Source organism: Canis lupus, chromosome 19 (assembly GCF_048164855.1).
Source record: "Canis lupus baileyi chromosome 19, mCanLup2.hap1, whole genome shotgun sequence".
NCBI lineage: Eukaryota > Metazoa > Chordata > Mammalia > Carnivora > Canidae > Canis > Canis lupus.
In genome coordinates, this window is record NC_132856.1 from 46,974,780 (window position 1) to 46,995,341 (window position 20,562).

At 50.3% G+C, this 20,562-nt stretch overlaps 3 protein-coding genes across 5 annotated transcripts in view; 2 read left to right on the top strand and 1 right to left on the bottom strand.

The window, feature by feature from the left end:
- SLC27A1 (solute carrier family 27 member 1) overlaps window positions 1-710 on the bottom strand; it is a 32,060-nt gene extending 31,350 nt beyond the window's left edge. For 2 of the 3 annotated variants that reach the window (XM_072786807.1, XM_072786804.1), the window contains exon 1: window positions 419-662. The gene's annotated coding sequence lies outside the window, so the exon portion shown is untranslated. Of the gene's footprint in view, window positions 1-418; window positions 663-691 lie in introns of those variants that run through there. The other variant, XM_072786806.1, reaches the window with a different exon arrangement.
- Window positions 711-8,437: 7,727 nt separating this feature from the next.
- Window positions 8,438-10,924, top strand: NXNL1 (nucleoredoxin like 1). The gene is made up of 2 exons (XM_072788170.1): window positions 8,438-8,763; window positions 10,594-10,924. The coding sequence occupies exons 1-2, from the start codon at window positions 8,438-8,440 to the stop codon at window positions 10,922-10,924; spliced, it is 657 nt and encodes a 218-aa protein (XP_072644271.1).
- Window positions 10,925-12,692: 1,768 nt separating this feature from the next.
- Window positions 12,693-20,562, top strand: TMEM221 (transmembrane protein 221). Its single transcript, XM_072786808.1, has 3 exons — window positions 12,693-13,012; window positions 15,194-15,279; window positions 18,105-20,562. Exons 1-3 carry the CDS (start codon window positions 12,693-12,695, stop codon window positions 18,572-18,574), a joined length of 876 nt encoding a protein of 291 aa, XP_072642909.1. The 3' UTR covers window positions 18,575-20,562.

The window sequence follows — 20,562 nt, forward strand, 5'->3', positions numbered from 1 at the left end:
CCCGCGGGACCAGAAAGTCCCGGTTCACACCCAGGGCCTGTCTGTCCTGGATTCCTGCCCCGTTTGTTCTAAATCCAGGCACCAGTGCCTCTTGGGTCTTAAATAGGCACGCAGGAACCCGGGGAGCCCTGAACTCACAGCTAGGGGCCCCAGAAGGTGCTAAATCCAACCCCCATCTGTTTTATTAATGATAACATTTCAAGGACCCAACCAATCCCAAATCCATACCGCAAAATCTTGTCGGTTAATCTTGTCCTGGGGTAACCTCCCAGGAGCCCAGGGAGGGCAAAATCCACACATACCAGGTCCCCACCCTCCCACACCCTCGGTCCCAAATGCCCGCCGGAGACCCAGAAGCCCTTCTAATCAGGCACGGGCCAGCCCGGCCTGGCTGCCCACCACCTGGTCCCTGACTGACCTGGAGCGAGCGGCTCACAGACCCTCAGTCTTGGGCTGCTTGCTCCCGGGTTCCCAGAAGCTCAGGCAGGGACGGTGAGGCCAAGACGCAGGATTCCAAACCTAGCCTGAGACGTGGGCCCTCCAGAACCGCTCTTCCTGCAGACGCCTGCGCCCTGCTCTGCCGTGCTGTGCCCATGCAGGCCACTGCCTTGGATCCCTCCCTCCAAGCTCCCCCTCCTTTGCCCCCCTGCCCACCCCACCCCAACTTGTTTTCTGCCTTGCTTTGGCCGACCTTCTCTGCGCTCTCCTTGGGAGGTGGCCAGGGCCTGCTTCCAGCACCATTTAGAGGACAGGGCTGGGCAGGCTCCCACCCCTCCCACATGCTACCATTGGTCCTTGCAGTTAACCAAGAGTGGGTGGACTGGGGGGCAAGGAGGCAGATCAGGAGGACAGGCCCAGAGCCAGCCACTGGTCGGCTACTTTCTTGGCAGTGGCTCAGCAGAGTCAGCAAGGACCAGTAACTCCAGCTGCACTCTTATCCTGCCAGGTAGCACTGTTGTGCTCACCCCATTTTACAGGTAAAGGAACTGAGGACTGGAGCTGTCACACTAGCTGGAGTTGAGATTCACTCATTCACAAATGTGGGCTGGAGGCTTGCTGTCCCACCTTCCAGTCCTCCCCCCCTTTTCTTCTTCCCTAAGCTTCTTCTCCCCCTCCTCCCTCTGCCCTGACTCCTCCCTTCTTCCCCACTTCCTGCCCTCCCCGTCTGTCTCCTCCACTCTCCCATGTCTTTGCTCCTTCTCAGCCTACTTCCTTCTCCTCTTCTGCTCTCACTTCCTCCCCACCCCTCCTCCTGCCCTCTCCCCTGCCCTCTTGCTTTCCCTCCTTCTCTCCTTCATCCCCTTGCTCTTTCTTCTTCTGCTTCCTTCCTTCTCCTCCTCCCCTCCCCCTTTCTTTCCTCTCTTCTCCATCTTAACAAGTTTACTGGCACCTCACTTCTGGTGCCTCCCGATCCCCCTTGGGCTGGTGGGATCACTCCAGGGGAACACTCACTAAATAGTGCCCGTGGCAGGGACACCTTGGATGGCTCAGTGGTTGAGCATCTGCCTTCGGCTCAGGTCGCGATCCTGGGATCCTGGGATCGAGTCCCGTATCAGGCTCCTGGCGTGGATCCTGCTTGTCCCTTTGCCTGTGTCTCTGCCTCTCTCTGTGTCTCTCATGAATAAATAAATGAAATCTTTAAAAAAAAATAGTAGTGCCTGTGACAATAAATCTTTTCCAGCTCTATCCACAGCTCCTGGAGGTCCTCAATCTGAATTCCCAAATTCAAAGGCTCTGGAAATCCAACTTTTTTTCTTCAGGTGGTGCCAGAACGCCAGGTATAGGTGTAGACAGGGTGAGGGATTCCTGAAAAAAGAAAGACAAGATATTGCTTTCTTAATGTAAGAGAAGTCATCTTAGGTTCCCAACTACTTTGTGATCTATACTTGATGGGCATTAAATACCCAAGAATATTTCTTGCAGAACTTCCTAAGATTTGTTAAAATTGCAGAAAAAGTAGACTTCAGTAGTTAATGGTTTTAAAGAAACAAAAGAGGGCATGTGAGTGGCTCAGTGGGATAAGTGTTTGCCTTCAGCTCGGGTCCTGATCTCAGGGTCCTGGGATCAAGTCCTGCGTCGGGCTCCCTGCTCAGCAGCAAGTCGGCTTCGCCCTCTGCCCCACTGGTGCACATGCATGCTCTTGCTCTCTCTCTCTCTCTCAAATAAATAAATAAAAATCTTTAAAAAATAAAATAAAGAAGCAAAAGAATGTGAAAACTAACAGCCACTACCAGGCCAGGGGAGAGCCTAACCATATCAGAGACAAGGAATTGGTGGTAAAGCTCCCAGTGCTGTTTCAGAAGTAAAGGTCGACAGCACACACAGTCTTGAGTCTTTGCAGGATTTAAACCCCTTTGAGCACTCAAACACTAATGACTTTTGCTCCAGTTCTTTACTGATCTCTCCTTTGCCAAGTCCCTTCGGGGGAAGTTTTGTGCATGTACCCCTAGTGTAAAACTTCTCCAATTTTGTTGTATGGGGGAGGGAGGGGACACTATTTTGGAAAATATCCTCAGTGGTCTCTCTACTTGTTGCAAGTAAAACCCTTCCTTTCCCCCCCTCTTTGGCTTGATGGTCTTCTGGCTGGATACTCACCAATAGGAGAACCCAGGTTTGGGTGACAGAGGAACCACCTTCCCCTGCGCTGACCCAGTCTGCTTTCAGGGGTTAATTATCTCTTTGTATCCTTGTTTATCCCTTATTTATGCCTTTGCTTAAGGGCTGTCCCTAGACTCCCAGGGGCATCACACGGTGTATAGCATCTTTCACCCTCAGTTACTTTCTTAAGAAACAAAAAACTCCCAATTCTGAAATACAACTTTCCCCTGGTTTTCCAGATGAAGTACTGTCTTATGCCCATTTCACAGAAATGAAAACGGAGGCCTAGACATGAGGGAGAGAGAGCAGACTGAGGTTCTACCTTCCAGCTGGTGGCTTCAGGCTGGCTGCCTCCCACATCTGTGCTTTGGTTGCCCTCTGGGTGATACTGCCCGCCTCCTGGAGCACTGTGCATCAAATATTTCTTGATCACCACTGCACCACAGTTGACAAGGAGCTTTGCATCTGCAGAATGAATGGGCCAGGCACATACTAGGTGTAGAGGCACAGCCAGACGTGCATCTCCCCTGACCCAGGGTGACCACAGGGGCCTGCAGGCCACAGCAAAGCGAGTTCTTAGGACTTCCCAAAAGGAGAAAAATGAAGCATACTTTAAAAGTAAAATACTAAAAAATAAAAAAATTAAATAAATAAATAAATAAAAGTAAAATACTGGGAATGCTTCAGTGGCTCAATGGTTGAGTGTCTGCCTTTGGCTCAGGGCATGATCCCAGGGTCCTGGGCTCGAGTCCTGAGTCAGGCTTCCGGCATGGAGCCTGCTTCTCCCTCTTCCTATGTCTCTGCCTCTCTTTCTATGTCTCTCATTAACAAATAAATAAATAAAATCTTAAAAAAAAATACTGAAAGATCACAGCTTGGGGGTTTCAGTATATATAGAACATGAGCACCAAGTGGGAGTGAACAATTTCTCTCTGCCAAGTTCATGTGCCCACCACAAGTAGGAGATGAGTTTCTTGTGGCTGCTATAACAGTACCATAAACCAGGTGGCTTAAAACAACAGAAATTTATTCTCTCACAGTTCTGGAGGCCAGAAGTCCAAAATCAAAGTGTCAGCAGCTACATTCCCTCTGGAAATTCTAGGGGAAGATCCACATGCTCCTTGGCTGTGGCCACATCACCCCAACCTATACCTCCATGTCCATCCACATGGTCTTCTCCCTGTATGTGTCTCTTCTGTCTCTTATAAGGTCACTTGTCATTGTATGTAAGGCTTACCTAGGTAATCTAGGATGATCTCATCTTGAGATTCTTAATTACATCTGCAAAGACCCTTTTTCCAAATAAGGTCAGAGTCACATATTCTGGGTTTAGGGCTTGGACATATCTCTCTGGGGGCTACCACTCAACCCACTACAACAGAATAAGGGATTAAAGCAGTAGTGTTTTTTTTTTTTTTTTTAAGATTTATTCATGTATTCATGAGAGACACAGAGAGAGAGAACGAGGCAGAGACAGGCAGAGGGAGAAGTAGGGTCCTTGCAGGAGCCTGACACAGGACCCAATCCCGGGATCACAACCTGAGCAGAAGGAAGCTTCCCAACCGCTGAACCACCCAGGCGTCCCTAAAGCAGTTTTCAACTGTCCCCTGGGGATACCGGGCAATGGGCAACGTCTGGAGGCATTTTTATTTGTCACAACTGGAAGAGGGGTGCTACTGGCATCTAGTGGATCAAGGCCCCGGATTGCTGCTAAACATCCTACACCACAGGATAGCCCCCACCACAAGCAATGAGCTAGCCTTATATGTCAAAGGTGCTGCAATTTGGAAATGCTGAGATAAACAAAAGCCCCAGTCAAGTTGGACTTGGCTCCAAAGCCCCACACATGTCATTCGCTGGGCTGTGAAAATCAGTTTTCTTGAGGATCTATGCTTCACCTGTAAAATGGAATAGAAATGCATAAACCTAATAAGGCTGTTCTGAGAACAGGAGCCTGGCACCTCATAAAGATTAGAGAAGAGTTCTCAATTATTGAGATCATTTTGCTCTTCGTGCATCTTGCTATTCACAAGACGACAGGACTTCCTGGGGTTCTGGTAGAGTGAGGAAAATCTGACCGGGAAATTGTTCCTAAACAGAATGTAATGAGGACACATTAGGAATGAGCACATTCACAAAGCCTTGACAACATGAATCAAATCTTGAGAATAGGGCAGCCCCGATGGCTCAGCAGTTTAGCACTGCCTTCAGCCCGGGGTATGATCCTGGAGACCTGGGATCGAGTTCCACATCGGGCTCCCTGCATGGTGCCTGTTTCTCCCTCTGCCTGTGTCTCTGCCTCTCTCTGTGTGTGTGTGTGTGTCTTGAATAAATAAATAAAATCTTTTTAAAAAAATCTTGAGAATAAGGATTTTGCAATTTTCCTCTATTTGCTTTTTATTTATTTATTTATTTATTTATTTATTTATTTATTTATTGAGAGAGAGAGAGAGAGCATGCATGCACGACCAGGAGGGGCAGAAAGAGAGAGAGAACCCCAAGAGGAAGAGAGAGGGAGAATCCTCAACGTGGGACTCAATCTCACAAGACTGAGATCATAACCTGAACCGAAATCAAGAGTTGGAGGCCTGACTGAGCCACCTGGGCACTCTGTCCCTTTTTATTGTTTAAAGCCATGCTAACCCATACTAAGCCATACCAAGTTTCTTTCACATTCTCTCATGTTTCCTAGGCCTTGAAAAATCCTCTAGACCTGGTGTACTAGCTAGCTATTGCTGTGTAATAAATCATCCCAAACTGGAGTGGCTTCATACCATAGGGATCGACTATTTCTTGAGACCCCCTCAGTTGCCTGGGCAGTCCCTCTGCTGGACTCAGTTGGCTCAGCCAATCTGCTACAATCCGCCAGCGGCTAGACTAAAAGATCACATATGTACCAATTGGTGCTGGCTATCCACAGAGCGTCTAGTTCGTCTCTGAAAATTAATAAAGGGAAACCTCACTGAAATGCAGTTGGAGGCCAGAAGGGGGAGCTCTCATGACAGTCCCATCTCCCTTCAATTACAGGAAAAAAATGTCACAGACCCTAAACACAAGAACCAACAGGAAGGCCCCAAGAGGAAACCCTGGACATTACATCTCCTATAAGAAACTGACTACCCGGGAAGCCTGGGTGGCTCAGTGGTTGAGCATCTGCCTTCTGCCCAGGGCATGATCCTGGAGTCCCGGGATCAGGTCCCACATGGGGCTCCCTGCATGGAGCCTGCTTCTCCCTCTGCCTGTCTCTGCCTCTCTCAAATAAATAAATAGAAAGAAAGAAAGAAAGAAAGAAAGAAAGAAAGAAAGAAAGAAAGAAAGAAAGAAAAGAAAGAAAGAAAGAAAGAAAGAAACTGACTGCCCAAGCAACTCGGCCAATGAGAAACCATCATCAGCCTGAACTCCTGCTTCTCTCCAATGGACTTCCCTTCAAAACAACCCTTCCCAACTTCCTCTTTCTCCATAAAATCCCATCCTTTGTTTATTGGATATTCCTATGGTTTTTGCCATAGTTTGCTTGTCCCAAATTGCAATTCTCTGCTATTCCTGAACAAGCCCATTTTTGTTGGTAAAATAATTGACTGTTTTAAGGTGAACACCTCTGCGTGGCCTCTTATCCAATAGGCTAAAACAGGAGTCTGCAAGCCACAACTCACAGGCCGAATCTGGCTATCCACAAGCTGAGAATAGTTTTTATATATTTTATTTTTATTTTATTTATTTATTTATTTATTTACTTACTTACTTTTATATATTTTATATAGTTTTTATATTCCAATAGTTTTGGAATAGTCAAGGAAAATTGAAAGACTAATATTTCATGACAAGTAACAACTCTATGAAATTCAAACTTCAGCATCTGTAAATAGAGTTTTATTGGAACCCAGACACATAAATTCATTTGCATATTGTCTAGAGGCGCTTTTGCAAAACAGTAGCAGAATTCGAAATTGCAAGAGACTCTATGGCCCACAAAGCCAAAAGTATTAACTACCTAGTCCTTTTTTTTTTTTTTTTATGATAGTCACACAGAGAGAGAAAGGCAGAGACACAGGCAGAGGGAGAAGCAAGCTCCATGCACCGGGAGCCCAACGTGGGACTCGATCCCGGGACTCCAGGATCGCGCCCTGGGCCTAAGGCAGGCGCCAAACTGCTGCACCACCCAGGGATCCCACTACCTAGCCCTTTATAGAAAAGCTTTGTCAAGCCCTGAGTTGATCAGCTTCCTTACATGGGGCATCTGGAGGCAGCCTTCCAAGAGAATGAAAATAGGAAGCAAGGATAAGACTCATCTTCCAAACCTCTCACCACATTTTGTTGGTCAAAACAAGTCATGAAGCCAACCCAGATCCAAGGAGAGGGGAACTAGTTTCCATCTCTTGATGGGAGGGGGCCATGATTTTCAACCTTACACACCAAGAGATTTTTTTTTCTTTAGATTTTATTTATTTATCTGAGAGAGAGAAAATGAGCAGGAGAAGGGCAGAAGGTGAAGGAGAAGCAGGCTCTACATGGAGCAGGGAGCCTGATGCGGGACTTGATCCCAGGACCCTGGGGTCCTGACCTGAGCTGGAGGCAGACACTTAACTGACTGAGCCACCCAGGCACCCCCACCAAGGGATCTTAAGGTGAGCTGTCCCAACTTAATTCAAGAGGGTGAGGGAGAAAAAACCCACGTATTTCTTTTCATTAACTTCTATTGACCTTAAAAATAAAGTAAGTTTACTAGCAAAAATGGGATCATTTGGAAATAATAGAGAATTGTGATTCGGGAGAAGCAAAGTATATAAAAAGTCAGAGGCTATTTCAACAAATAAGATAAACATTATTTTATGGAAAAGAAGGGAGGAAGCTGGGAGGGGTTGTTTTGAAGGAAAGTCCATTGGAGAAAAGCAGGAGTTCAGGGTGATGACAGTTAATTGGCTGAGTTGCAGGGGTTGTTGACTTATTGTAGGAGATTCAATCTTCATCTTTTCCTGTTGGGAACTGTAATTGATCATTCTTTCCTGTAGATTCTTCTATTTTTCAAAGATCTGAAATTGACCTGCCTTCCTGTCATTGACATGGAGAGCTTTGGTGAGAGCTCCCCCTCCTGGCCTCCTCCCTCCATATGAACAGGTTTCCCATCATTAATTTTTAGGCTTCTAACTGGAATGTGGCATATCTTTTCATGTCCTGTCATAGCAGGTATCAGCCAGCCCTGTCTCCTGTGGAAATCAAAGATAATTCCATATCACATCCTGGCCATTGCAGGTAGACACCTCAAAACATCATTTATCACAATAGAAATCACGATAATTTGCAGAGCCCTGGTGAATCGGATTACTTAATGTGCTCAATTCGTGGAGAAGCACATATATTTGGCGTTACAACTTAAAATATTTTCACACCCATATATCAGGATGACTGTTTTCCTTTACAGTCCTATGCATTTTCTTTTTTTTTTCTTTTCTTTTTCAAGATTTTATTTATTTATTAATGAGAGAGGCAGAGAGAGAGGCAGAGACACAGGCAGAGGGAGAAGCAGGCTCCCTGTAGGGAGCCTGATGGGGGACTCGATCCCAGGATCCCGGGATCATGACCAAATGCTCAACCACTGAGCCACCCAGGTGTCCCCCTGTGCATTTTCTTAATGGATTTCTAGCTGTCTCCAGAGAAGGACCCACAGGTGGCCTGCCCCTGCCCTCGGAGGCAACAGAGAATCAGGTCGAGGTTTAGGCAGATTAGTGAGGTGCTAAGTTGGCCTCCTAAAGATACCTAATCCTGGACCAGCAGCCAGCCAGCAGGCTCAGGACCACGCAAAATCCGTCTGCCGTGTCCCCAGCTCCTAGCCAGGGCTTCCATGGCCTCCTTGTTCTCTGGCCGCGTCCTGATTCGCAACAACAGTGACCAGGACGAGCTGGACACGGAGGCCGAGCTCAGCCGCAGGCTGGAGAACCGGCTGGTGCTGCTGTTCTTTGGCGCCGGGTCGTGCCCGCAGTGCCAAGCCTTCGCGCCTATCCTCAGGGATTTCTTTGTGAGGCTCACAGATGAGTTCTATGTGCTGCGGGCAGCCCAACTGGCTCTGGTGTACGTGTCCCAGGACCCCACAGAGGAACAGCAGGATCTGTTTCTCAGGGACATGCCGAAGAAGTGGCTCTTCCTGCCCTTTGAGGATGACCTGAGGAGGTGAGGTGGGAGAAGAGGTCAGGGAGGGCTTCCTGGAGGAGGAGCTATTTCTGCAGAAAGTGAAGTATGTGTTTATTGTTGCCTCTGTTCCACCTGGAATTGATGAGCACATTCTGTGCGCCAGTATGCACGGAGTCGGAGTGGGAAGGGGGCCACGGGGGGGGGGGGGCTGTGCCCATTTCTATTTAGCTCCCAAGGAGCTTGCAACCTAGCTGAGGAGACAGACATGACACAAAGACTCAAATAAATACATAATAACAAACTGTAGTTATGTTCCAAAAGACAAAGGGAGGATGCCATATGGGAATATAATGGGGAGACCTTGCTGAGGTTTGGGGTCAGGGGATGCTTCCCTGAGAAAGTGGCTTTAAAGAGAGACCCCAAGTCCAGGGAGGATAGGAAAGAGTAAGGAGAGGGAGGGGTTTCCAGGCAGAGGGCACAGCCCAGATAAAGGCTGGGAGGCCATCAGAGAAACAACAGCCAGTTCAGGGAACTGTAAGTAATAACAGATGTGAGAGGTCTGCAGCCATCATGTGGAGCAGTGCCACAAACTCCATGCTAACTGGGGTGGATGTGATCCTCAGAGTCGCTGGGAGCCAGGGAGGGCCTTGGAGCTGAGAGCGGTGGGTGGATTCATGCTTTGCACTCAGCTGCCCAATAAACAATGCTACAGTTTGTGGCTATCTTAGAACCTTCCCCTTTCTGCAATAAGGCTTCCCTTCTTTTTATTTATTTTTTAAAGTAATCTCTACACCCAACGTGGGACTCAAACCCACAACCCTGAGATACACACGCTCCTCCGACTGAGCCAGCCAGGCAAACCCAGCTTTCCTTCTTTATAAACTCCAACTTTTCACTATGAAAAATTTCAAAGACACCAAAATTTGGAAGAAGCATATAATGAAACCCACAGCAATCGTTAACATTTTGCCATATTTGCTTTATCTCCACACCCATGGAGTCTGCACTGAGCCATAGACTTTCTGACACTTCGCTGATTTCATTAATTTTGCTCCACAAGTTGGAAGTTTCTAGAGACTTTCATTCTCCACCCAACATTATCATCGTTTGGGCATTATTGGCTCACTCCTACTGCCTTCTCTGAGGCTGAGGGGGAATCTTTCCTGTAAACTGGCAACATTTCCCTTCCCAGGGCAGAAATGGCAGCTGTGAGGGCATCATAGCCAAACTCAGACCTGCTGACCTCATTTGTGGCAGGGTCCTCTCAACAAAGCATTCACTGGGGCTAGGTGTCTGGACAGTGAGCGAATCCCCACCCCCTCCACTGCCCTCCCCCACCATACAGGATGCCCAGTTAACGTTTTTTAAGATTTATTTTATTCCTGAGAGAGAGAGAGAGAGAGAGAGAGAGAAACAGGCAGAGGGAAAAGCAGGCTCCCTGCAAGAAGAATGGGGGACTCAATCCCGGATCCCAGGATCACGCCCTGAGCCAAAGGCAGACGCTCAACCACGGAGCCACCCAGGTGTCCCAGGATGCCCAGTTCAAAACAAATTTCCAATGAACAATGAATAATTTTTCAGTATACGTTTTTAGTATAAGTATGTCCCATATAGTGCATGTTGTGAGAATAGAATAGAATAGAATAGAATAGAATAGAATAGAATAGAATAGAAGTGAGGTAGCCGCATGTCTAAGATATTGGAGACAGTGCAGAGGCCACCGCGTCCTGGCCTGGCCTGGTCCCTGGGCGCCCCCAGCGTACACGGGGCACGCAGAAGGCGCTCAGTAAGTACTGGGAGGAGGGATGTGCGGCTCCCCAGCTCGGGATCAGGGACGGGCTTCCCCGGACTGACCCGCCCGCCCCGCAGGGACCTCGGGCGCCGGTTCTCGGTGGAGCGCCTGCCGGCCGTCGTGGTGCTCAAGCCGGGCGGGGACGTGCTCAGCCGCGACGCCACCGACGAGATCCGGCGCCTGGGCCCCGCCTGCTTCGCCAACTGGCAGGAGGCGGCCGAGGTGCTGGACCGCAACTTCCTGCAGCCCGAGGACCTGGACGACCCCGCGCCGCGGAGCCTCACCGAGCCGCTGCGCCGCTGCAAGTACCGCGTGGACCGGGAGGCCCGGGGCAAACGCGGCCCGGGGGGCGGGAGCCAGCCCGAGGGGGGGCGCGGGGCGGAGGGCGGCGCCGGGGACCTGTTCTGACCCCCGCGGCGAGGACGCGCGTGGGGATGCCGTGCCGAAGCCTCTGTGCTGAAGAGCGCCGCCCAGACGCTAAGGGGACACAGCAGTGGACACTTGAGGCAGACATCCCGGCGTCCCGGAACACCCCCCACCCCACCCCACCCCGGGCGGGGTGGGGGGACCTCGGACTGCAGAGAAACCAACGCGCAGGGCTTCAGGAGATGCAAAGTGCTGGCGGGCGGGGAGGAGCAGGGAGGGACAGGTACACAGAAGACAGGCAACCAACTCAAAAATAAGCAAAGGACCTGAACAAGCATTTCTCCAAAGAAGATACACAAATGACCAACAAGCACATGAAAAGATGCTCAGCATCATTAGCCATTCGGGAAATGCAAATCAAAAGCACGGGGAGATACCACTTCCCACCCAGTAAGTTGGCTGTAACCAAAAACCAGCACACAGCAAGTGTTGGCCGGGAAATGAAAAAATTGGAACCCTGGGGCACTGCTGGTGGGAAGGTAGAAGGGTCCAGTTGCTGTGAAAAGCAGTCTGGGGTTCCTCGGGAAGTTAAGTGTATAGTTACCAGCAATTCCACTCCTAGGTGTAAACGCAAAAGAAATGAAAACAGGGACTCAAAGAAATAATTGTGCGTGCATGTTCACACCAGCACTATTCACAACAGCTAAAAGGTGGGGGGAAAACCCACATGCCCCTCAACAAACGAATGGATAAACTAAATGTGGTCCATCCACACAGTGGGGTGCTATTCAACCATTATGTGCAATGAAGAACTGCTACACGGTACCACATGGATGAACCTCAAAAAATTATTTTGCTCAGTGAAAGAAGCTGGACACAAAGAATCACATACTGCCTGGCTCCATGTATGTAAAATGTCCAGAACAGGCAAATCTAGAGACAGAGCAGATCAGGGCGGCCAAGGCTGGGGGAGGAGGAGTGGGGAGTGATTGCTAATGGGTGGGGGATGAGGGGCTCCTTTTGGGGTGATGAAAATATTCCAGAACTAGACGGACATGTTGTTTGCACAACATCATGCATGTACTAAATGCCACTGGATTGTTCACTTCAGAGTGGTTTCTTTTATGTCATGTAAATTTCACCTCAATTTTAAAAATGAAAAATAAATCATAATAACCAAAAACGTGTCACGGGAAGAACAAAGCCCAGCAGCAAAAGACAGGGGAGCCTGGTCAAGCGGGGGCCCCAAAGAGCCTTACCCAGAAGGCGACATTTCTGCAAAGCCTTGAAAGAAGGTTGAGGGAGGGGAAATCACAGCCAATTGCAAGGTCCGCAGATAAGAGACTGAATATCAAAGGGAATTATTTAAAAATTCGTTCAAATTTCCTTTTTTAAAGAACAATGAAACAGGTGCTTAAGGCAGTGGGTGGTGTGGGACTCGCTTTAATGAGTTTGCGGGCTTGTGGGGCTCCCTGGATCCGGCCACCCAGCCCTGGCGGCTCCCGGGGCCACCTCCGTCCCATCTTCGCCCCGCCCCGCGCCGGCCCCGCCCGCCCAGGACGTGGACGCCGGGAGGGGGCGCCCGCAGGGTCCCCAGAGGGAGGAGAAAAGACTTGGTCCCAAGTTTTCGGGGCACTTTCTCATCCCCACCGCGGTCGGCACGCCAGTCCCCCGACGGCCCCCCAACTTTCAGATACCCCGTGCAGGCCCTTGGACGCCCGCCCGACTCACCTGCCCGGTTAAAGTCTCTTTTATTCCTTGACCGCCCCCACCCCCACCCCGACCCCGACCCCGACCGGCAGACCCCGCCATGGCCCGGTCGTACGGCGGCCGGGTCCTGGCCGCGATGACCCTGCTGGGCATCCCGGCGGCCGTGCTGGCGGCGCTGGGAGCGCAGCTGCTGTTCCAGCTGCAGGCGGGCCGCGCGGAGCTTCGGGGGCTGCGCGCCGACGGGCTGGGCCCCGAGCTGGGCGGCGGCCCCGGGCTGCCCGAGGACGCGGCCGGGGCGCTGCTGCCGCTGGCCGCCGCGCTCGCCGCGCTCGCCCTGGTGCTGGGCCTCACCTGCCTTCTGCTCGCCGCGCTCTGCGGCCATCTGGGCGCCGAGCTGGCGCGGGGGCCTGGCCCCGGCAGGTAGGACAGTCCCCTCCTCCCCGAGGCCCGGCTGGGGGCCCGGAGAGCCCGGGGGAGCCTGCCCTTCTCGGGGCCTCAGGTTGGGGGAGAGCCTTCCCTCTCCCCTCTCCCTCCCCCTTTCTTCCATCCCGACCTCCCTTTCTCCCCTCTCTCCATCCCCCACTCCCTCTACCATCTCTCCCTCCCTTCATCCTATAGTAGTTGAAAATTTACAGCAGGTGCACCGACTACAGTGACCCCCATTTTACAGAGGTGGAAACTGCAGTCAGAGAAGACCCAGGGTAGGCTGGCCCCAGTGTTGACGTTCACTTAGGGAACCCTAAGCTCGCCGTGCTTCTCGTGTTCTGTGGACTAACCCAGCGAAGGCCCCCCAGTCCCTGGGCTGCTGGTGTTGCTACCTCCCTTTGTAACTGAGCCTCACACAGGGGAGACTGATCTCTAGGCTGCCCTTTTTTGGAAGCAGGTGGACTAGATGTGAACATGCTCCTGGTAGAGCCAGATCCTGTGCTCTGGCCCCCGGTTGGGGTTCCTTACTCAGGCACCTGGAACATGGGCAGGGGGCGGGGGGAGGCAGGTGTCAGGGGGCAGGGAATGGAGAGTGAGGAACTTACCCTGAGTCAAGGACTCGCTGCTGCCCCACCTCCCAGTGTTTTCCTCCAGGATGCTGGGGCAGGGGAGCCAGAATCAGGGGCCAGGATTCCATGGATTTCAGCAGATGGGAACTTCCCCCGCTGGAGCTGATCCCACCTAAAGTGTGCAGTATCCATTATCCATTCCACGGCTCAAGGGGTGCTGAAATGCACTCATCTGTTAGTCGACAAATATGTATTGGGTGCCTGCAGGGGGCTGAGCCCAACATAGCTTGTAGAGGATACACCGCAGGAACCAGATGGATCCAGATCTGCCCTCTTGGGGTAGACAATAGAGACTAGACAATAATGTCAATCCCAGGATAAATGCTGGGAAAGGAAGAAAATGGGTGATGCAGAAGAGGATAGGGTGTTGTTGAGATGGGACCATCAGTGGAGGCTTGGGCAGAGACTTAATTGAAGGAGGAAAGGGGGCAGAAGATCTGGAGGTCTGTGATCCAGGCAGGGGGAACAGCACGTGCAAAGGCCCTGGGGCAGGAATGACCTTGGGGTGTTAGAGGGTAGTGATTGGTGTGGCTGGAGGGAGACACGAAGGAGATAAGAACAGGGAAATCCGGAACTGGAGCATGTAGGGGCTTCCTGTGCTATGGTGAAGACTTTGGGGTTTACTCTGCCCGAGAGTTGTGAGCAAGGAGGGGCATGATCTGACTTTGGTTTGAAATAACACCCTCCAGCTGCCACACAAGAAAACAGGGGCCGGGAGGGGAGGTTGTGGGGAAGGAGGTGAGTGATAATGGAAGCTGTCAGAGCCTCCATTTCCTAAACCTCCAGGAGTAGAGAAGGGAGAGTGCACACAACAGAAGTGCTTAGCACAGTACCAGGCTCAAAACTAAGTCCTTAATCAGTCTCAGCTCTTGGGAATCTCTGTTTCTATCATGTCTGATGACAAGTTACCCTGGTTTCTTCATTTCCCAAATAAGCTTATGGTCCATAAAATAATGAGAAGTCAGGTCCCTAGCAAGTGTCTGTGCATAATAGCTGCCTCATGAATGTTGGATATTTGAATGGACTGATGTATATGGATGAGTCATAAGAGAGAGGGGATGGATGGTGGATGGATGAGTGGTGAATGAGGGGTGGATGAATGGACAGATGGATAGTTGATTGGATCAATGGATGGTGAGTGGGAGATGGATGATGGATGGATGGGTGAAGGATGGATGGATGGATCGATGGATGGATCGATGGATCGATGGATGGGGTAGATGGGTGGTGAATCACAAATGGAAGGACGGATGGATGGTTGCTATTTAAATAAGTGGATGGATGGATTAATAGGGCCTGGCTAAGTGGATGATGGCTGTGTGGTTGAATATCAATGGGGATGAGTGGATGGTAAGTAGTAGTGGACATTTACCTGGAAGAACAAATGAATAGGTAGGTGGAGAGAGATGGATGGATGGATGGTTGAGTCCTCCCATAGATCTCAAGTCCCCCAAAGCTGGGCCACTCTCCCTGCCTCTCCTCCCTGGCCTTCCCCCACCAGTTCCACCCCCTGAGCTCGTTCTCTTCCTGCGTCCCTCCTTCTCAGGTCTGACTGGTTTCTCTATGACTGCCGTCTCCTCAGACACGTGGCCCTTGGTGTTTTCTGCTGTGGCGTCTCCGTCTACTTAGCAGGTGCGTGCTGGGGGATAGAAGGTGGGGTGTAGAGCCCCAGGCTGGGGTGGCCAGGGGTAGTGGTCCCATAACTGAAGTCAGCTCCAGAGCCAATCTGCCTATGTTAGACTCTCAGCTCTGACACTTTCTTGCTCTGGGACTTTGGGCAGATTTCCTTTGTGTCCCAGTTCCCTCATCGGTACAGCAGGGATGCATACTTCCCTGCCTTCTAGAATTGCTGAGGGGATTCTGGGTTAATTCCAATGAAAGCCCATGAACAGCATCTGACCCCAGTTATTGGAACCCAGTGCGGGTTCCATAAGTGGTAGCTGTCTCCAGAATATTTTTGATTCTTCAGTTTCTCAGATTTGGTTTGAACAAAAGCTTTTAAGTCCTTGGTGGTTTTCTGGGGATAGTGTTTCACAGGTTGGTCTTAGTAAAAACTGTTTGGTTACAAATGTTGAAACTTCCAGCCCAAGAATAGCTTAGGAAAACAAAAACAAAACAAACAAAAACCAAACACTGCCCCCTCAAAAAATATATATATATACATGTACATGTGTATATATGTTTTATAAACCAGAAATGTAGTTATAAATCCCAAAACATGAAGCAGAAGAAAAACTAATAATGTGGGTGACAGAAGGACACACTGCACTGTCTTTCCTTTCCTAAATTGTAATAACTTTTCTTAAATCCACCATCTCTCACCCACACTTACCAAAAAGGAACCAAATCATCAAGATTCCTTAAAGAGACCCCTGACATCTTATATTTTGTTCTAATCCTGAAAAATGTATTGATGGTACTGCAGACTCAGTGCTGAATCATACGTAGACCACTGGCACTCCTATAAACAACCTGTTTTACTGGAAGAAAAAAATATTCAGCTGAATGAAAAACAAGATATTTGCTGTTACTGTCTTTTTCTTATTCCTGCAACAGAGAAATAGAAGTTTAGGAACATATTTAAATTATTTATTTGTGAGACATGAGCCTATATTCCATTATGGGAACATAAGGGAATATGTGGGTGTATAATGTACAGGAAACTCTGAATAACTTTTGATGTTCGACTTAATAAAATGCTCCAGTTGTGAGTTTTTTAAAAGGAGAGTGGATGGGATGATTCATGTATCTGTAAAGATTAGGGGTGGTTGTCCTCAGGTGCAGCTGGATCTAGGTGCTCAAACAATGTAATCAGAAATTCCTCTCACTTCCCCTCTTCCCCTGGTATCCCCAGAGAAAGATGCTGTATCTGTAAGTGCTTTCAACACAATGCCTACAATCTTGAGCCTTTTCACAGCCTGGCAAAAAAAAAAAAAAAAAAAAAAAGGTGTTGGAGACTTGTAGAATAAGACATCCTCATTCTAATCTACGAGAAAAACTCAGAAAGAGGGGAAAAGAGATAAGTGTGTCAGCCTTGTTAAGTGTTAAATTAAGAATTTGTTCAGCTCCCATTTAGATTCTTTTTGAGGTTAGGTGACCTCACTCAGCAAGAATTCCCAAGCACATCAAGCCAATCATCCAATCATCCATTTGTTGCTAGCCAGAGCCAAAAGAATAATTAAAAAAACCTTTTCAAAAATGTTTAGAGAAAAAAAAAGGTCCTTGGCCTCACTTTAATATGTCAAATATGCTGCAGTGTGGCATCTTAAAAGCAAGAATATAGCCACCCAGGTGGGTGGCTCAGAGGTTGAGCATCTGCCTTTGGCTCAGGGCATGATCCTGGGGTCTGGGGATCTAGTCCTGCATGGGACTCCCTGCAGGGATCCTGCTTCTCCCTCTGCCTCTCTCTCTCCGAGTGTCTCATGAATAAATAAATAAAATATTTTTTTTAAAAAAAAGGCAAGAATACAGAGCCAGAGAAAGCATAAAACAACCAGCCAAGGGCCAAGAAGTCTTCCATCCACTCTGGGTTTCTCTTCTGCCAATTCCTTGGCTGCTGCAGTAAGAAACTTCCTCCCTACCCACAGCCCAGTTGAAAGTCCCAAGGATGGCTCTGATTGGCTGGGCTTGGGTCATGTGATAGCCATGCACCAATCGCTACAACCAAGGGAAGCAATGCTCTGATTGGCCAAGCCTAGTACCATGCACATTACTGATGCCAGAGCCGTGGGTCCGTGCTCCTGCCATAGTGCTCAGGGTGACGGTAGGGACTGGACAATGGTTCTCAAGGGGAACTGATTCTGCTGACTTGGGGGACATTTGGCAATATCTGGAGACTTTTTAAAAAATATTTTATTTATTTATTCATGAGAGAAACAGAGAGGCAGAGACATAGGTGGGAGGAGAAGTAGGCTCCCCCAGGACCCTGGGATCATGATCTGAGCCAAAGGCAGACACTCAACCACTGAGCCACCCGGGTGCCCCTCTGGCGACGTTTTTGCTTGTCATGACAGGGAAGGGAGAGAATGCTACTGTATCTAGTGGGTAGAAGCTGCTAAATGTCCTACAAGGTGCAGGCCAGTCCTCATCAAAACGAATGGTGTCAACTGGGCGCTGGATACGTCAGCGGAAAACTAGTACAGATCAGACCTCAAGGTCAGGTCACCAACCGTCTTGTTCAGAGCAGCAAACTAAGGCCGGAGAGGGGCTGTGGTTCCCTGAAAGTTAATCACGGGCTTCAGGAAGCCTGAGATTCGGGTTGCTTTAGTTGTGGTCAAGTACTCATAACATAAAATTTACCATTTTGTGGTAAAATGGATGTGACGACAATATGAGAGGATTAGGTAGTTAAGCTATGCGCCTGTCATGCTGTATGCCCGGTGTTTGGGGGAGCTCTCTCGCGGCTTGGGGAGCAAACGTTTGGTGACTAAGTAAATGAGAGCCCTTTCTTCCCCCAGCACTGTCCATCTATGCCTTGCTGCTCTTTGAGATCGAGACAGGTGCGGCCGCCGCCTCCATCCTCGGAGTGGGTGCTCTGGTGCTGGTGGCGGCGCTCACCCACACTCTGCTCCGGGCTGCCCGGGCCACCCGCCGTAGCCTCCATGAGCTGTCTCCACCGCACTTTGAAGACGACCCTGTCCGCCCTGCTGAAGTCTCCAAGGCCAGCCCCAGGGCTCAGCCCCAGCAGGGTACCCACCACCGGACCCCCTACTCATCCTTCCCAGAATCTGGGGACCCCTTCAGACCCACGGGCACTGCTACAGCACCTGCAGCCCTGGGGGGAGGCCGGGAGAGCAGCCTGCCTTTACCCCGCATGCACCGGACTCTGTCTGCTGGCAGGCGGCACTGGGAAGTGGTCACCCACGAGATGCGCAGCATGCTGGGCCACCGGCCAGGGGCCTCGGGGAAGGACTCCACACTAGTGTGAACCCAAGGATCAGAGATAGTGACCTGGTGTCAGGCCTGCTGCCTGACAGAGAGGTCCAGACTCAACCACAGTAATATGACTTGATTTCTCAGTTCACAGCATCCCTGGCTTGTGTCCTCAAGGCTGCTTCATGGCACAAAGCGGCTGCCAGTGCTCTAGCCTTCACCTCCTCCCTCAGAGGGAAAGGCAGAGGCCAAGGGGTGGGGGGCTCAGCATCTTCTAGAAATCTTTCTAGGAGGCCTTGGGACCCTCCTGCTTATATCTCACTGGCAAAAACAGAGTCACATGGCCACATCTCCAGGCAGGAAAGGCTGGGAAATGTAGCTGTCAGATGTTAGAGGCAGGAGGGGAGGGTTGGGTTTAAACAGTGATTCTCTAAATGTCTCCATCCGTTTTACAGATGAGGAAACCGAGGTCCAGAGAGGGGCAGTGACTCACCAGGAGTCCCATGGCCAGTACTGAGCGTCAGAGTCAGGATTCGAACCCGGGTTCTCTAACCCCCATGCTGCTGACAGTGCAAGTCTCAGACTCTGCGACTTCTTCCGGGCTGTGAGCATTTGAAATCTGTGTGTGCTGAGCTCAGAGCAGCCCAGGGCCACAGGGGCCCCTGGAGGGCTGGACCCCCTTCTGGCTGTGGGCCCCTGGCCGAGGGCTTTGCTGCGCTGTGTCTCAGTTTCCTTGTCTATAAAATGGGGACAGAAGCAGTTCCTCCACCTAGGGCTCCTGTGAGACTCAATGTAAACCATTCCAGGTGCCTGTGCACAGTAGGTCCTCAATACATGCCAACCTCTGCTGTCATCATTCAGGGCCCCTGGTGGCAGGAAAAGGGGGGTTGATGGCCACTTTCTGGGGCTCATGAAACTGGCAAGGCTTAGACTGGATAACTCAGAGCCCCAGAGGGGACGCCTGGGTGGCTCAGAGGTTGAGCATCTGTCTTCAGCTCAGGGCATGATCCCAGGGCCCGGGATCGAGTCCCACATCAGGCTCCCTGCAGGGAGCCCGCTTCTCCCTCTGCCTATGTCTCTGCCTCTCTCTCTGTGTCTCTCATGAATAAACAAATAAAATCTTAAAAAAACACACAAACAAACTTGGAGCCCTAGGGATCTCCAGAGGCCCTGGTCCCACTCCCATCCCACATGACCTTCACGACCCTCAAATAAACTCCAACCTTCACTATCACCTTTGTCACTTGAGCCACATCCAAACATGCTGTGTGGTCAAGCCCAGGCCCAGCATGATGGGTGGAGTCACAGGAGTGGGATGTGGAGGCTGAAGTGGGGTACAAGGGTGTACTCTTTATAGACCCCAGTCGGGGCCCATGTCCTACAAATCTCCATGCATATAAATTTCACTAGGGGTGGGAATGCCTGGCCTCCACCCTCACCCCAAATGGACAGATGTCCCCAGAATTCTCCCAGTGGGTCCCTTCCTGGGCCATACAGGCACTCTGAGGCCCAGGGAGAGGAGCAGCTCAGCCACAAAGTGGCTTAAAACCCCCCTGGGGCCTTTTCTAATGGAGAGAGAGGTAACAGTGCCCAGTGGGGAGGGGGGGCTCCTCTCCTAAATCTGACCCTGGCAGGGACCCTGCTGATCCAATACACCCAGACCCTAGTGGCCCACTGACCCCAATTCCAGCTGCCTCCTCCCAGAGCCACTGGGAAGCTGCAGAGACCTCTTTGCTGGTGGAATGAAGTGGAGAGATAATACACATGAACATCCCATGTGGCGCCTGACATGTGGGGCACCCAATAAGCATGGGTTCTCGGGGAGCATAATAAATATCAATGAAAAAGATAAAATAAGAATAAATTTTGGGGCAGCCCTTGTGGTCCAGCAGTTTAGTGACCGCCTTTGGCCCAGGGCATGATCCTGGAGACCCAGGATCGAGTCCCGCATCAGGCTCCCTGCATGGAGCCTGCTTCTCCCTCTGCCTGTGTCTCTGCCTTCCTCTCTCTCTGTGTCTCTCATGAATAAATAAATAAATAAAA

Excerpts from the sequence above, each read along its gene's own strand:
- TMEM221 (XM_072786808.1), top strand. The coding sequence starts at position 12,693 with ATGGCCCGGTCGTACGGCGGCCGGGTCCTGGCCGCGATGACCCTGCTG. Across the intron at positions 13,013-15,193 it reads CGGGGGCCTGGCCCCGGCAG|GTCTGACTGGTTTCTCTATG; the intron begins GTAGGACAGTCC and ends CCTCCTTCTCAG. Across the intron at positions 15,280-18,104 it reads CGTCTCCGTCTACTTAGCAG|CACTGTCCATCTATGCCTTG; the intron begins GTGCGTGCTGGG and ends TTCTTCCCCCAG.
- NXNL1 (XM_072788170.1), top strand. The coding sequence starts at position 8,438 with ATGGCCTCCTTGTTCTCTGGCCGCGTCCTGATTCGCAACAACAGTGAC. Across the intron at positions 8,764-10,593 it reads TTTGAGGATGACCTGAGGAG|GGACCTCGGGCGCCGGTTCT; the intron begins GTGAGGTGGGAG and ends CCCGCCCCGCAG.